The 18,361-nt window shown below is 28.2% G+C and overlaps 2 protein-coding genes across 3 annotated transcripts in view; one reads left to right on the forward strand and one right to left on the reverse strand.

Annotated features, from left to right (window-relative positions):
* The window catches only part of LOC136985887 (serine/threonine-protein phosphatase 1 regulatory subunit 10-like), a 660,716-nt gene that overhangs the window by 139,385 nt on the left and 502,970 nt on the right, over positions 1-18,361 (reverse strand). The window lies entirely within an intron of this gene.
* LOC136985890 (endothelin-converting enzyme 1-like) overlaps positions 1-18,361 on the forward strand; it is a 33,684-nt gene that overhangs the window by 12,292 nt on the left and 3,031 nt on the right. For both annotated transcript variants that reach the window (XM_067283273.1, XM_067283274.1), the window contains 13 exons: positions 4,224-4,379; positions 4,457-4,540; positions 4,611-4,792; positions 8,029-8,214; positions 8,331-8,402; positions 8,479-8,621; positions 11,891-12,137; positions 12,220-12,318; positions 13,588-13,665; positions 14,919-15,022; positions 15,107-15,171; positions 15,610-15,661; positions 15,739-15,818. In XM_067283273.1, the coding sequence (XP_067139374.1) occupies positions 4,224-4,379; positions 4,457-4,540; positions 4,611-4,792; positions 8,029-8,214; positions 8,331-8,402; positions 8,479-8,621; positions 11,891-12,137; positions 12,220-12,318; positions 13,588-13,665; positions 14,919-15,022; positions 15,107-15,171; positions 15,610-15,661; positions 15,739-15,818 (1,548 nt within the window). The remainder of the gene's footprint in view (positions 1-4,223; positions 4,380-4,456; positions 4,541-4,610; positions 4,793-8,028; positions 8,215-8,330; positions 8,403-8,478; positions 8,622-11,890; positions 12,138-12,219; positions 12,319-13,587; positions 13,666-14,918; positions 15,023-15,106; positions 15,172-15,609; positions 15,662-15,738; positions 15,819-18,361) is intronic.

Raw genomic sequence — 18,361 nt, forward strand, 5'->3', positions numbered from 1 at the left:
ATCTTATGGATTTCTTCCAGATTGTCACATTTTAAATTAATTCTATTTTTTTAATTTCGCGGCCAATACTATATTAAATTTATTAAAATACTTTTTGTATTCTTTCAAATAAACCACATATATTTATTTTCATTATATTTTTTATCCAGTTATTTAACAATTTATTTGTATAGCCATTAAGTGATAATTTATACTTTAGTAATCTTGTTCTTTTAACTTATCTTTTGAGTTTGTGGTCCTTGTCAAAATTTTGGCCAAAGCTTAATAAAATTGTTTTTTTTTTTAATGTAGTGGACAGTAGAATTTAAAATTGATTGTTTTTTCACGTTACGATCTTTTTCAGATGTTCTAAATTTTATATTATTTTAAAATCTTAATCTTGTTATATCTTGTTATATCTAAGTAAATTAATTGCATTATTATTTTCTAATTCTTGCTCAAATTTTATATCTTGGACTAATTCTTTAAAAAATTTAAAATCTTCGACTTTTCTATAATATTTTCATCATAAGTTATTAGTATATCATCTACCTATTTGGCCAAACATTCCATTCCATGTAATTGCGCTAATTTTCTGTCTATGTGTAACAGAAAATGCTGCTAGTTTTGAGACTGAAATATTACTGTTTCCGTACTAATACCGTCTGATTTCCCCACATTTTGTTTCCTATTTCAAAATAATTATTACAGTAACAATATTCTATTAAATCTATTCACCATACTTTGTATTTATATTTTTAACGTGTTTTCTACAGTGTTTTATTCTATTTTATTGAGGGATACATCGAAACTATATCTAAACATGAATTTCTATAAGTTGGTTTAAATTTTATGCTAACTATTCTTCTCATTAATTCATCAGAAAGTTTACAAAAAATTTAGAATTCTGTATATGATATAATTTTATTTTTATGAATAATTCTAAATTACATAAAACTGAAATTTTAAAGTCCACGAGTGGATGATACTTCTCTTTAGGTTTATGTAGGCTTATTTACAGTCTAATTTTTAAATACGGTGTTCTAACGTTCGCAAAATTAAGAATCTTTTTCACTCTCATCTGGTGTAATATAGTATATAATCTTTTCTTCTTCAATTTTTAAAATTTCTTTCTTTATCCAGTTTTGATTTCCTGTTTTGGATCTTCTTTCAGTTCTTTAATCCCAGCTAGATGTGATTTCAAGATTTTTATTCTCATTCCCATTTTATTCCCATTGCTTTGTAGCAATGACTATTTACTTTACTTTCTATGCTTTTATAATTACTACATTATGTTTTTTAAAGTAATGTTTTATTAGTTTATATTTTAAATGATAGTTGATCTCTTTCTTCTCTTTAATTGTTTGCGCATCTGTTTTATCACTGCTTGTCATCCTAATGAAGTCTTTTTTAATACTGTTTTAGGTTCTTTTTCTCTTTTTTCTTGATTTTTGAACTTGAGTTTTTATCGGATTATTTTATCAATTCTGATACTGCTTCTATTCATTTAGTAGATATAAAAGCGTTAAAATCAAGTCATGATTGTAAAGTGAATATTATTATGGTTGGAATTTCTAAATTAATCTTATTAATAAATAACTTATTTTTCCATTTTTGTTTTTTTTTGTTTCCTGGCGGGTAACAGAATAGTTTCTTTACATTTTTGTCTTTATTTATTTCATATTGTTTATTTTTTACTGAATTAAATTATTATTTTTTTATATTTAATTTATTCATTTGTTTTCTAATAAAAAAATTTCCTACTTTTAAACCCGGTAATTGATTTTACAACCGGTTTTTCTATTTTCCATGCGTCTTTTCCTTGTATTTATTCACTAGCCCACGTTAAAAAGAAGAAAAGTTTTACAGATAAACATTGAATTTTTAATACATTTTTGATGAAGAATGTTAATTCCTATGAGATTACAATCAAATCCCGTTATTATGTTATCGGCTTATGCGAAGTACCGCACGTGTTAATGCGAAGTAGATTTCTGATCCCGTGCATTAACATAGTCATTTTAATGAGTTCGGTTAATACAAAATACTGGTTAACATGTAATACCAAGTGTGTCATAATTCCACGAATTCAATAATGATATATATTATATCGTTTAAATAAAATTTTATAGACGTAGATATAACGCCATGGAAGAGAATGATATCCAATATCCATAATAAACCGTCACGTCGTCCAAGCCGCTATAAATCCTGAAGCGCTACAACAACCCTTTATTCTTTTACAAATTACCTGCCTTTAAAGCTCTAATTGGTAGAGCGCTTTGCACTGACATCAGAGATACTTTGAATTAGGCAGGATTAAGGAGGTTGTTAACGCGCTTGGACTCTTACACAACTATAGACAAGCTTTTCAAAACAGAAAACAGTAAGTGTAACATACTGGGGAGCAGCAGTGCGGCTATAGTTACAGTTGATTTTCAGGGGAAAGCACCAAGATAGAATACGCAAAAGATCGTGTATTTTTGTGAAGATCTGGAGACCTAGAATAAGAGCCTTTCCTTAGATTGGGAAGATTTATTTAGAATCTGATTTAATTATTTAATAAAATAAAATATTATTTTGTTAGAAAGCAAAACGTACACGTTAACACTTTGTTTTGTGTGAATTTAATGGAAAAGGAGAAATAACCTTTTCTTTCATTCTATCAACTTCCCGTGGCGATAAAATCTCGCCACGGGAAGTCGATATTGATGAACATCTGGTAGTTAGAGTCATCTTTAACATCCCGTCACATCGGTAACAAACTAAACCCGATTGAAGGAGACTTTGGAAAAAAAAAAAATGTAAACAACCGTCTCGAAGCTTTTTCTTCCCAGTCCCCACCCACTCTGCTCGTCTCCAGTCTCCAGTCTCCAGTCTCCAGTCTCTCCACTGAACCCACCGATCAGTGAAGTTTCTCATCACTCGTCCCGACGATAGAAATTAACCTACGGCCGAAGACATCATCCTTTTAACAAGAGATATTATGCACAATTAATGTAAACTCTCTCTCTCGGTCTATTAGAGCGTAATTAGCTAGTTTATCGATATAGAGACATTTTAGTTCCCTTTTGTATTTAATCACTACTTTATTTCATTCAATAACCTTTTGTTATATGTTAACTTGGCTTCAATTGGAAATTAGTTTGATGCCAGTCACCCAATCAACGGATTCACTGACTCTTCCCACTCGAACTACAAAACCCTCCTATTAGAATATATCTTTAAGAATAGAAATTTCTAATCGCGAGTTAGGACGCGACTTCGAACTATCCTAACTGGTGTCAGGAATCTGACGTCAAAAAGATCTCGCGATCTTTAAGACATTAATTTAATCTTTATAGGTATCCGGTGACAAAGTGCGCAAGCTTCACGAGTCCGACGCCGCAACCGGGGTTTTGAGTAAGCGATTCGAACTCGCAGATTCTCACATTTTATTAAGACAAAACATACAATTGATTTTCAGGCGTAATCATTTCAAATATCACATTCTACTTAATGCCGGAGACTGAATAAACCCACTGTATCAAGGATTTATGAAATACCATTCATACTAGACAACGAAAATTGTATTAACAGCTAGATAGGATATATATACATCATGCAACTTTCTTATTATAATTAAAGAGCATGAGTGAGATGCAAGGAAAAAGAAATGCACACTCGCATTAGCCACTCTTTTTACAGTCCTAAACAATATCCTATATTTTGTAAATGCGAGGATCCTTCGAACATCAAGAAACACAAAGGAATGTGGAGAAAATTCATTGGAATCCACAGGATTGCGGAAGCGAATTACCCTTCTTCCGTGGAAATATATAAATAGACGTTTATCTTGTGCCTAGCAGAAACCACGAGAATAAGGGTCATCACATATGAATAGTTGGTAAATATAATTAATTTGGTTGGCAGTGTTTAAAAATTTTAGAAATTTTTCAACTGTAGTATTTTTATGATTGCGTTCATTGTGCATTTCATACAAATTGTAGTTTAATATGAATATAAGAGCTATTTAATGTTTTATATTTGTGACATAATGTAAAATGTTTCAACAATTAATTCGAAATTTGGATGCCGTAATTCGATATATATATGTAATATTCGAATATTCCGTTATGAGTGCAAAAACAGCCATAAATATTTAATTGATTAAATTAATTTGCTGGTTAATGGAATATAATTAAATGAAATTAAATTTCAATAAATTCGATATATTTCGTTTACATAAATCTTAATAATTTCAGCTGGTTCCATTCTGAAGAATATGGACTTCAACGTCGATCCATGCGACAACTTTTACGAATTTTCATGCGGATCTTACCTGAAATACGAAAATATTTACGACGAAAAAATACGTACTTTTACAAATTTAGAAAATTATATCCTTTATTTAAAAAAAGGTAAGCAACATTCTAATTTAAATATTCATTTTAATAAGTATAATAATAATTTTCATATAGTATAATTGCAAATTCAGAACAGTTGGAGAAACCAGAAAATTTCAATGATCCAGCATTCGTTAAAAAAGTAAAGAAATATTTTAAATCGTGTTTAAATAAACGTATGTATTACATTGATTTTGAAAAAGTAATTAAATGCAATGAATTTATAATCCTTTACTTAAATTACAGCTAGCGACATGAAAGAGATTATTCATGGAATTTTAAGTGCAGCTAACTTGGATGGTTGGCCACTTTCTGAAAACGATCATTCAAAATTAACAATGGAGGAAATTATAGTACTAGCACACGCTTACGATAGCCCTGGATATCTGTTTGGATTATATAGGGATCAAAACAGCTCTTACATAGAAGTAATTTTTTAATAATTTAACATTTCATTTAAGTGAACTTATATCATTTCTATATCAAATTCAGTCTGACCTTAATGGCTATGATTCAAATGTTTTAATTTAACGAAAAGTTTTACGATATAACATAAATATTGAAACCGATAGAAACATCAATTAATACTTATAACTTACAAAACGATAAACGTCATAAAATATTTAATAATTTTATAAAGAAAGCAATCGAAATATTTCGAAAAAAGTTTAATCCATAGTGTTTGATAACAATAAAAACTCTAGCTGCGTTATTTATAAACAATGTCATTTCTACTCGTTAGAAAGAAAAAAACTTTATATAATATTGAAATATTATTATTATATAATATAATACAAAATAATTCTGTTTAAAGCAATGAAGTTAAGAAGGAAGAACGAAATAAATTTTTCATATTTTCAATGAACGCTTTTAATTGTATTTGTGGATGTTGTGCAATTGATATTTTATGGACGTTTAATGCTATCTTCTTATAGTGATATTTTATGGGCAAAATAATCTCATAATCAATGTTATCTTAATACATTTGTAATTGAACTTGCTTTAATGACTTTTTTCTGGAAAATACTCGTTTTGTTTATTTATTTCTATTTTTTTCGAAGGTATTGTGTTTGCTATATAAGCCCTGAGGTTTGTTAGCTTCGAGGTCCAATTCCGTTTTGTAAAATAGATTGTATTTTTATAAAATTGTTAGGATCTGCCAACTTTATAAAAGTAGTTCGTTATCAAAACACTTTTTGAGATACAAAAAGTGTAATAGTAAACATTTTGTATAATTTTACTTAACTTTAACTAATTTACTTCATATATCGTATAATAATAAGTGTAATAATTAAGATAAAATTACCTATACACATATATATATATAGACATGTATATTATTTACTCGCTACTTAATATTATTTACCATAGTACAGCAGTATTCAAAATTTTGGGCTTTTACTAAATGATATGGAATCTCTATATTCTATTCTTTCATCAGATATAAAATAAGCTTAGTTCTTAATACTGAATTTTAATCGTGTTTATATCGTATTAATTGACATTTACGTATATATCGATATCATGAACTCCCACTTAGCATTATTGTTTATTTAACAATGATATTTAAAGATAAATACTGTCGATATGAAAAAATATATATCAGTTGCGATTTTATTATATAATATATTTCACAATAAATCGCTTATTAAAAATTCATATAATTTATATTTTTTAATAAAAATTATAAATACAGTAATTGAAAATTTAAAAAATAAGTATTTAACATATAGAACATCAAAACTTATAAAATTACAGAATAAAAATTCTCTAAAAACAGAATAAAGTTATTATTGTAAAAAGATTTGAGAACTTTCCGTTTAAAAATAGAGAAATCTTTTCTTTACACATTATGCGGTGAATTCGAAATTTCACACCTTCGTATGAAGTCACATAAAGGTATGAAATATCGAATACACAAAAACTTGTAAATGTGGAGACTGTAATTAAAACTAATAAATAAACAACTTTTAATATCAAAAGGAAATATGAATGATAACTGATCTGTTCCGCTGTTTTGCTTATTTAGATCTTAAAGGATTTATTTTTTCACCTGCAGTGATAATTTCAAGACCAATGGTAGGGATAAATACCGCATTTCGTTGCAAAAAGAAATTCAATGGCAATTGATAATTTAAAATTTATTGATTCCAGTACTTTTAAAATTTCGGGGTGGGGAACACGATATACCCGAATTCGCAATATGACAAGAAGCAACTATAGCAAAAAATGTCTAGTAAATAAGATTAAAATGAAAAGTTTTAATATCAAAAATGGATACTTAAGTCATTTAATCAAAATATATTGACTTATACATATTTTAAGTTTTTATAAAAAATAATTCATGCATTTTTTAACAATTTACTATTCGACTTTTTAATTTCACAATTACACTTAACAATATTTTGAAAAATTAGTGCTAAAGCTGCATCACGAATTGCTTTAGCATTTTGTGTGTCCTCTTGTTTTCTTTTGGCTATGTCCACCCATGAATTTCTTGTTCGTTTAATTTTAATATTTGATCAGTCTAATGCAACTGTTCATAATTTAATTATATAGTTATAAGATCACGCTTTTTTATACTCCATTTGATGTTAAGGCTTTTTATACCACTGTCCATAGTTTCCAGAATGGTATTTCTTAAATTTCTTCACTTGCTGTAGCGCAGGATGTGAGGAATCTTCTTAGTGTGTTTGCAAAACTCGTCAAATCATTAAAGCAAATTTTCTGATGAGCCAACTAAAATTTTTGGACCGTATTGTTATTTGGTGTCTTTTAAGTATTAAATGAACCTTTTTAAATAATCAAAAATCCACATACTTTACAAACACACTGTAAAACACGATACAATCTTTTTGAAACAAGAAAATATATGCAGAGCTTTGAATATTTATTTTTTAATATGAGTCCTGGATTGCAAGCCGCAGAAAAATTGTTGGAGTGCTCTATTTAGCATGTATGCCGAGGGTACTCCCGTACCTAGCATAGTCTACTTTAACAGTCGCAGACTGCTAACTTTGAATATAAAATTACCAATATATAACAGCCTTATATATTTATTTAAATATCATGTTTTATATAGTTTATTTCCTATCTTGGCGTATCTGAATAAAATACAAAGTGAACATTCTACCGTTGTTTATTTTGAGCTTTTGTAAACATTATTGAATAATTCGTAGATAGCTTTCAGTTTTCACCGTCAGAAAAACAAAACTGCATCTTCATATCGATGGACATGTTTGAAAAAGTAATAACAATCTTTTGTTTTATAGTATTGACCCCGTTATTAGCAAAGAACTAGTCTGATTAACTACCTTTACTGCTTATACTTCTTATAACGTTACGACTGTTCATAAGGTTAGAACGAAATCACGAACGCACAAACCCTCCGTTAATGAGTTGATAGTTCACAGAATTGAAATCAGGGTAAGGAAAACAGCTACATTATTATATATAAACTTTCCTTTATGTCGCTACCATAAAATTATGTTTCTGATTATGTTCTGAGAAGTTTCTGTCTTGTTTTCTTCCCAAGATCCAAATTAAATTTAGTTCATAAAATAAAAAAATTAATATTCGATTTCATATTTATAAGTAATTGCCACTATACTAATTTATGCAATGTAATTTAAATAATATTGTAATGCATTTCATTCATTTGTAGATAAGTGATGGATCTGATTTAGTTCAGTCATCTGTGTTATTGAATACAACTGAAGAAAAGTGGATTAAGTTAAAAGAGAAATATGTACGTCTGATAGACTACGTACTTTCTGAATTAGGTTTATCAACAGAAAATAAGAACAAGCATATTGATGAAATAATCGACTTTCAGACATCTTTTGCAAAAGTAAATAGAAATATTGATATTTGTTAATTAATCGCTATTTGTTAATTAACTTAAAAATGGAATCCATACTAAAATAATAATAATTTCCCTTAAAAATAATTTTAAATTTTGTGTAGATTCGAGATAAAGATTACAATTATAATTCAACAAATACAACTATATCAGAATTACATTCGAATTGCTCACAGGTACAACAACATAGAATAAATAGCAATAGCTTTATGGTTATTATCCATAGTTTTATATTATGTACTTTAATTTCAGATTGATTGGAAGAATCTGTTTATGTATTTATTTGAATATCTTCAACATCCTGAAGAATATAATGAACAATTTCTTTTAAATGTAAATAGCATGGACTTTTTGACTGATTTATGTGAACTTGTTGGAAACACTAAAAATAAAAGGTGAGAACATTTATTATAATGAAAATATTGTATAAATTATTATGCAATCACTTCAAACCAATGGAAACAAAGATTGTTGTGTGCAAATAAATCTTCATTTTTTTCTGAGAGTATCTGGTTTCGAATTCGATACGAAAATTTTGAATTTTTTAAGTAGTTTGAATTAGAACCCATTTCTCATCCCTTATCCAGCGTGACCAATACTGTAGCCACTATTTTATCATAATATGTAATACTGAGACTAGTCGTATTTCTCATTGTAACTGGACAGTTTAACGATTTGTCGTAGATAGGATTCACGAGGAACACCGTCGTATAGTGTCATTACTTACGATAAAGTAATTTGCGTTCATTATCAAAAGTATAGAAATCAAGTATCTTCCGGAGGCACGTCTGTTAGCTAATAAAAAGGTTCGAAGTGTTATTCCTTGTCAGTTTAGCATTTGTTAAGTGGTGGCAAATCAAGGAAGAAAAACGGCGATAGCAAAGGGTTGAAGTTAAGAAATTTCGTATTTTATTTAAATCAATTCATAATATAAAGAATCATAGCAGCTTTAGATAATGTATTCTGTAATCAATGATTATCAAATTCATTTAAAATATATCATAGTAAGAATAAAATAAAATTTATTTTGAATTAAGAAATTGTAAAACTAGAGATGTATACATTTAAATTGCTATTTTATTGAAATTTCAAATACAAAATATTTATCGTTTTAATGTAATATATCATATAATTTTGAATATGTGGTTATAAATATATTTAAAAACTCCATAGAAATATAGCAGTGCAATTTACGTTTATCATCCATTTAAAATGTAATGAGCTTACTTTAGACTTTATGTTTATGCACAATATGCAGCCGTTGATGTCATTATTTGTGACCCCGGATAATAAAAAGTAATATTAAAAAAATAAAATTTGTCATTAATCAACAATTATGATATTTGATCCTTGAGCTAATTCTTTGAGGGATAAGATCCGATTATCCACTACAAGTAGAGGAACTACTGGTGTAATGAAAGTGTGTGAAGCGATATTACGATGCATGCTCACAAACACAGGGAATGGACTGGACTGATGAGAAGGAATAAAATCAATAAATTATAACGCAAAGCCAGCAAAATTTTTTCACAAAAGTGAATAGTAACGCCGATTTATGAAGAATGTGATGAAAACAGTAATCAAAGTAGTAAATTTTATTCTGTCCAGAGGTCTTAATCATAGTTAGTCGGCAATGATTGAGACCTCTAAATCCAAGAGATCTCCAAGTATTCTGGTCAGATGTAAACTCTCAACGTGAAGACGTACTTTAAAGTTCGCTGGGTTAGTGCTGAAAAAAGTATCAAAACCAGTGTAAGAATTGCGTATGATTCAGGTGAGTCCGGATTTTTGTTTCATCGTGTATATTGAAAATTGTATATTTCTTATTTTAGTCTAATACACAATATGATAATTAAAAATTGATATTTGTAATTTGAAAAGTAAAAATTTTAGTAATTTACACTAATATTAAAACTTTCCTTTATATAGGCTTCATCATTAAATAATGTATACTTAAATTTTTTTTTTTTTTTTACTCTGAAGGCCCTAATGTAACTTTTCCACGCGCGTTATGGATTTTCTTTTTTAGTTTAGATCTCTTTTTCACAACCAACAAGGGTTTGCCCAGGCCCACAATTGGGAAGTCGTATGATGGGAGTCGGGCTCGACTTGTCAAGGACACACCGGGTACAAAATTTTGACCCGCATTCTTACTCAGTCCTGATTACTTTTGGCATCAGCGTATTAGCCAGATCTACAAAAAAGTCAATTACTAAATAAATAAAGGACAGACTCTAACATATATTTCGTCAAACCAAACATAAAAATTTCTGAGCTGCAATTTTCATATTACAGACTTATAAATTTTCACTAGCATCCGTTTGTTCTGTCTGTTCTTCTTTAATCTCGAGGTCAGAGTTAGATAGATAAAAGTCGAAACCAGGCATGGAAAGCTTAAGAGCCGTAGCCCCCGATATATGATCTTCGATTTAAACCGAAAGTCACGTTATTTCAATTCGAAAAATTTCCCCCGAATGGAGTTAGATACATAACCGGCACGACTCTATTGTTAACAGGAAAAGTATAATGTACAGAAACAAAAGCTTCTAAAATCGAGAGCATATACTTTGAATTAAATAAGTTATAAAAATATGAATAGAAATTGCATTCCGGCATTATGACGATGTCACAATAAATGATTGCTCGTTTATTTTGGATCTGAGTAGTATGATGGTGCTTTTTCCTGCTTCAGTCATCTGTTCACTCAAATGCTTAACCTAATGATCGGCTTTCATTATTACTAGAGCATTCTCGCGGACTTCAAATTTTGGGATTGACTTTCAAGATGTAAGGATCATCTATTCGTCACACGATCCTAAATAAAAATAAAATGTAACATGTCTAAAAGTACATTTAAAATAGCTATAAAACAATTTTAAGTTAAGTTAGATATAAGTTATCAGGTTTTTAGCTGTTTGTTATGTTATTCTGCTTCCTATAGGTTTGCTAGCTTAGGTTCTGTATTAATTTTACTATTAGATTAAGCCTTCACTCTAGTTTTAAGCCTTAATCTTTACTCTGTCTAGTTTATACTCGTATGTAGCCGCACTACTTATTGTCGTAAGCTACAACTCGGGTTTTCGTTTATATCTAAGGCCTTGCAGCCTGAAAACTGCATGCCAACATTAAACATAGAGGGAGAAGTAACCTTTTATCCGCTGTTCAGAGGAATTCTTCCCTTTTCTTTTTTCTATCTCCTCTCTCCCCTTCCCTTTCTTCCTCCAGCAAAAAAAAAAAAAAAAAACACTTAATGTACGGCCATTGTCTTTTGTTATTTGTTGCTCCCACATTAAAATGCATTTTCATCATACTTAGGTATGTTCTCAAAGTTTCAGAGTTTTTGCAATCTAAAGATTCTAAAGATCTCGAAAGATCATGCATCTCAAATTTCTTCCACTTCTAATTAAGAGAGGAAAGTTTAGATGCAAGATTCAAAGACCATTAAAAAAAGCGTTTACAAATTGCAACTGTTAGTATCTGTTAAGTTGACCACTCAAATCAATATGAGAACTTTTCATTGTTCAATTATTTGGCTTTGAATCAAAAATCAATTGATTATTTTTAATTTTAAAATTTTGTAGAAAATACAATTAACATCAATAAAATTCATATTATATCCAAGTAAATAATTCGAACATTTATTGATATTAATTTTTCTAAACAGAATAATTTATAACTATCAAGTATGGAATGTTATTGTTCGTTATTTACCTCGCATCCACAACGGTTTTAGACAACTTGTGATCGATACGAAAGAATCATTAAATTTCTACGACAAAATTTATGAATCATTTTCGGATTTGAATAAACTGAAGTGGAAAACTTGCATTCAAGATATGGATTTGTATACTGAATTACTATTAGACTACATAATGTTAAAATCCATGAATCGAAAAGACGACATTAATGAGGTATATCATTACAGTAATTTTATCCTTACAATGTTACACTAATCAAATAGTTTATTAAACTATACTAATTACATATTTTTAGGTGAAAAGTTATTCCAAACAAATACGTGAAACACTGGATGAAATATTTTCCGAAGAAGACTGGTTCGATAGCTACAGCAAAAATCTCACCAGAATTAAAGTAAAATTTTAATTTTCGTTTAACATATTTAATAGCTGAGAAATACTGCGACCTGTTTCTTATCATTTTTATTAGAATTAGACTACTTCTAATACATGTTGTCCTGAACTCTCATTGTCGTCTAAATTTTATCTCTCGAGTGCATCAGCTTTAAGGTTGGCACACGACTATAATTCCTTCACGTCATCGTGTAAACGACAGAAATGTATGTTACTACATACCAAATCTATAATTTATGGTTTTTCAGCCAAATTTAGATGGTTAAAGGGGTGAACAACACGTCTCTCCTTTTGTTAACTTTGATGTTAAAACTAGAGACGCTTGGTGCATGACATAAATGTTTTCAAATTTGAAGTTTTCACTTCCAGCTCTCTTACTTCCAATTCTTTTATTATATATTCTAAATATTCCGAAAATAAGACAGGTTTTTATTACTTGATTTTTTTTTTAATTTTTTACTTTTATTTTGAACTTGTAAGATACGCTTATCTGGCATGGGGAAAACTTCTACAGATGAATTGTGGATGTTTCTTGTACTGTGGTATTTGAATTATTCAGTTATGATGAAGAATACATTTTTAGAGGAAGGATATACTGAAGATTTGCTCCTAAGATTTTATTTATTTTGCTAAAATATTGCCAAGCTACTTCCCCCTTGCACATGACTTTAGTTTTTGTTTATTTCGGCTATAAGTCAGTATAAAATTTCTCATTTAAAATCATACGCCATGCCAACCAAGTTGTTTGCGATTGAGTTAATTTTAGTTACAATTATATTCCACATTTTAATTTTTTGTATCATGATCTTTGGCCTCACATTCTTTATTCAGTGTTGTACTGATAATTAGCTTTCCATGTGACATTTAAAAAATTAGATAGATGTATTTTAGGTAAATAAAATCTATTGTATAATAGTGTATAACTGCGATTCTTAATTTAATTTCTGGTCTATAATAATAATCATACTTAAAATTACGGTTGATTTATTTTTTTTTATTTAACAAAAGTTTTCAAAGAGAAATTAAATTTGGTTTCCTATTTTATTCAAAGTTATACAGTATATTGTAGAATTCATGCAATTTTACATGTAAGCATATTTAAATATTATTTAATTTAATCTAAAATTTCTAACGTATTTCAAGTCGAATTAAAATATGATTTCTATTTAGGTTTAAACCAAATTAGGTGTAATTACTGAATTTAAAATTTCGATATACTTTATATAATTTTTAAATATATTTTTAACTTTAATTTTTCATTATAATATAGTTGAAGAAAATCAGACAGCACATCGGATACGAAAATGGTTCTCTTAATGTAGAATTTTTAAATACGATGTTTAATAATGTAAGTAAAAACTAATCTGTTAAAATATTGATATTAAAAAAATATTACATGGTTAAAAAATTGATTCTGTATTGTAATTTAAAACTGCATATTGAACAACCCATTATGATATTATTAATATACAATATGCAGCAGATATTTAAAAAGTATAAATTGGATAGAATATTGGATAGAAATAGTATAAATTGGATAGAATATAGATAGAATATATAAGAAGTATAAATTGGATGAAGACCTCTTGTGTCTTTTCGATTACATTTTGTAATTTTTTAAAATAAATTTGTGTAAATTATAACATATATATATACAGTCCAAGTACGTGAATTATATTCTAGTTGCAGCGAAGTGCAAGAAATGCATATAATTTCATTGAACATTTGATTCAAAAAAGTAATGATCAACAATATTGTCCTAAGTGTTCAGTAATTTCGATATTTGTCATTTTATACATCTCAATTGTAATGTAAAATATGAAAAAGAAAATGCGCAGAAATATCTATGAGAGTTATTTTAACATTGTTCTAAACTAGAATAGTTTGAAAGTATCTGAGGTTTAAAACTTTAAAAATTGAATTATTATTGAATAATAATAGTAAAGAAAATGAATTTACTGTTATTTTTCGTGATAAAGAATTCATATAATCATGTTTATAGTTTATTTTCTTTAGTGTTGCTTGTTATAAATCTTATCAGTTTGTTATTTTGCATTTTATAATGCAATATTGTTTTGAACTTTATTTGGATCCTGCATACTTTAGAGAATGTTATAAATTGCTTTATTAAAATGAATAGCATATGAAATTTTTAATACTCTTAACAATAGATAAACTTACTTCAAATACTCGTAACTATTGCATAACTATTTGTAAAATACCGGTTCATGTCTGTAACAGTTAGAACAGAATAGTACATTAAAATATTTTAATTAAATAACTTTTTCTTTATTTCAATCCATGTATTCAGGCCCTTAAAGGAATTAGGATTAAAAATATATATATTACTTTTACAATATTAGTATATAGAAAAAACAATACAATAGACTAAAAGGAAACTGAATAAGTACAAAATGAAATTATGGCTTATTTATTAACATAGTAATTTTTTCTGTTTGAACTATCAACTTTAATATCTTTTACTGTTTTCTTCATATAATTAAACTCGCTAAAACGGATTTAAATCAACACGATGATAACGTTCAACAGATAAAAGTAGATAATTACTCGAAAATAAATTAAAATTATTACTTTTTCCAGATCAATATCACAGATAATTATATTCAAAATATCCTTGCTGTGAGAAAGCAAATGACATCCAATGATATGTTTGATCAAAGTGTTTCTTTTTATTTTCGGGAAGAGTAAGCAAATTTTGTTTAATATAATTTTATTCTTTTGTATAAAGTGATTGGTTTATTTATTTATTTGTTTATTTTTCTATATAGAATAAAAATAGCCCCAATGGACGTTGGTGCAAGTTTAGGATATGATGGAGTGGGAATAGCAATAGGCATGAATTTTCTTTATTCATTTATTAGTTAAAAATACGGTAAATTTTCCTTTGGACTCTTTCCGCTTTTTAGTACTAAAATTGCTTCTTTTCTTAGTATCAGAGCGGACCCACACCGAAAGTGCACCGAAGAACGGGTCTCGACATATTCGAGACAGATTAAACCCTGTAAAATTCCTGGGGTTTCGACCGCCCGGATTTGATTCCAAGTCCATAGGGCAGCTGACACCTCAGTTTTTCGGCCATCGCGAGTTACGATGATAATTATATATACAAAAATATTAACTTTCCAGTTTTCATGTACACTTAATTTAAAATAGTTAACTAATTAATTTTAAGTATGTGTCAACGGTTTTAGTTAAAATGTTAATGTCTCTGAATCAACATAAATTCGCATTATATTTGTATAAGTATTATTAATATTCTATATATCTTTAGAAATACCGTTAGCATTGATGTATCCTCCTTTCTATGCTTATGGATTACCTCAGTAAGTATCAAAGAACTAATTAAAATGCCAACATTTTCAAATAACTAACAATTTTTTTATCGTTTTTATTATAATAGATACCTTAATTTTGGTGGAATAGCTGTTGTAATTAGTCATGAATATTCACATGCATTCGATCATTTGGATATCTCAATAGGTAAGATTTACAGTACTTTAAAGAAATCTTTAACGTATGTTTAAAGGAATTAATGTTTGATTAAATAATTTGAATGTAAATATATAAATATCTAATTTAATAAATGTCATGAATGTGAGTTTTTTGCCTTAAATTAAGGATATTTGCTATTTAAGTTTATCGAAATGCGTACTGTTTAGGATATAGAACTGATTAATTCACTTTTCGTTATTTCTAATGAGAAAAATTGATTCGGACTTTGACCAGTTCGAAGTTCTAATGGCTCCTAAAACAAATTAAATTCGAATACGAGGCATCATTGTAATTTCAAAACAATAATGTTATATTTTGTTTTCATATAACAATCGATATCTATTTCGGTATTTTGATATTATATATAATCCTTATTTGTAATCGAAGCTAGTATTCTATGGTCATGATTTTGTCCTCCTGGTATTTGCTGGGCGATAATAATTTAAAGGGTAAAATCTTTATTACTACAGTCTTGAACTGCGAAGAATTTGGTCCTCAATAATTCGGCATTCTATGCAATATTATCGCTTATGCTCTTCCGTTTCTATTAAAAATGTTAGTCACTTCATTACATCTCGTTTTCCTGTTTACTCGGGTTTCATTTCTGTCTAAAACATTTTACTATATATCGCTAACGTCCACAAAGAATCGGCATGGAAGAGCCACAGATCACGTCATCATGCCTTTACGAAGGGTTTGTTCTGTCCGAGATTTCGACAGACTACGAATGGCGTTTTGGAGTTCTACAGATTACCGCCAAAGTGTGATAGCAGAGTCGATAGATATACTGTACTTGTATTTCATCTGTCAATAGCTCAAAACCTATAAAATTGTCATAATAAATCTTTTTGCCACTTCGAGCACTGTAATCGCTTTGTGGCAAAAGTTTGGCTCGAGCCAGAGTCAGATGCAATATTTGAGATTGTTTAAAACAAGAAATTTTCCCTTATTGTTTTAAACTCATATATTACTTCTATCCTTTTTAAAGGACTGCTTGTAAATTTATTTTAATTTGGTTTTAAACATTATTTATTCATAAATGTCGATAAACTTAATATTTCTATGAACTTTCACAATTTTAGACTTTAAATTGATTAGACAGTTTATTTTTGTTCACCACTTCATTTTGTTCATTTTGAAATATTTTTGGAAGTTTTCATAATTGGTAAGAAAAGGTAGTAAAAAAAATTTATACTTAAACCTATCTATATATGTTATTATTAATATGGAATACTTTCAGGATTTTTTCTGAGTCAGGAAGAAAAAGGGTTGAAAAGGATTATATAAATTTAACTACAGAAATGCATAAAAATGTTAAACCAAGCGTTTGGATAGATTAAAGCGTTATAAAAATGGAATTGACGATTTAGGGCGGATTTCGAGTTTATCAAGGTTTAATTTAAAGCCTGTTTCTTTTTTATTGATATTATTGTAGGATGAAGTAAGAAAGGAGCTGTGGTATATGTTATTCATAATTGATATTGTATTTGTTACTGAGATAGAGAATGATTAAAGTTGAGCCGGAAATTCTTAAAAATAGATTAGAAAGAGAGAGAGAGAGAGAGAGAGATTAAATGTCAGTAAATTTAGTTCTTGAAATTCGGATGTAGGCTATTGGAGGAGAAATAATTAGATTTCGGGATACAGAAACGGAAATTTCAACTCTTTTATATTAATTTGAATCCGTAAACTAATTTGTCATTTCTTCTGCATATCATCACTTGTAGAAAATCTGTAAAGAGATATTGATGCAGCCCTATTTTTTGCCTTTTGATATTCAGCACATTTTTTGTTTTTATAACTTAATATTTTAAAAGATCTTCCTTTGTAAATAAAAATTTTAAAACAGTTACATTCGAACTACTTCAAAACCGAAACAACCTCTATCATCATTTTAATATTTCTGAAGTTTATTAGTAGAGCGGTGGCACGTTTGAATGAAAACAACAAGACACTCACTCTCTTTAATATGACACACCTTTGTACAACTAATGGCCGGATTAGCGAAAGTCTGCTGTATTTACGACATATAATTTATATATATGCGTGTGTAAATAAAGAACAGATTAAAATAAATCTGATAGTTCGATTGTGCTGATTCGTTAATACATTTTATCTCAATTAATTTTAATAGTGAATTTCTTTTAAATAAAGATTTTTTTTAAAAATTAATTTTAAAGTCAATATTTGTTACCGATATAAATTAAACAAGTTAACATTCTATCATTTTTATGTATACTGTCTAACTTTAATTAATAATAATAAATAAAAGTCCGTGCTGATTTTCCTTAAATTCCAATATCTGCCTTAATTGATATCACTATTTGATTATGTCTATATAGTCTGTTTGTGCTAATAGCTTGCAACCAGAGATTATATGTTGTATTGTTTCTGGTAATGTGTGGCATTACTGTTATTATTATTATTTTAAAAACGAATAGAAATGATTAATTATGTTCTTGTTTTATAAGTAAGAACAAATTCTGTTTGATTCTAGTACAGTATAAATTCTCTGTTTAATCTGCTATATA

Source organism: Centruroides vittatus, unplaced genomic scaffold (genome assembly GCF_030686945.1).
Source record: "Centruroides vittatus isolate TY-2023 unplaced genomic scaffold, ASM3068694v2 contig_980, whole genome shotgun sequence".
Classification (NCBI taxonomy): domain Eukaryota; kingdom Metazoa; phylum Arthropoda; class Arachnida; order Scorpiones; family Buthidae; genus Centruroides; species Centruroides vittatus.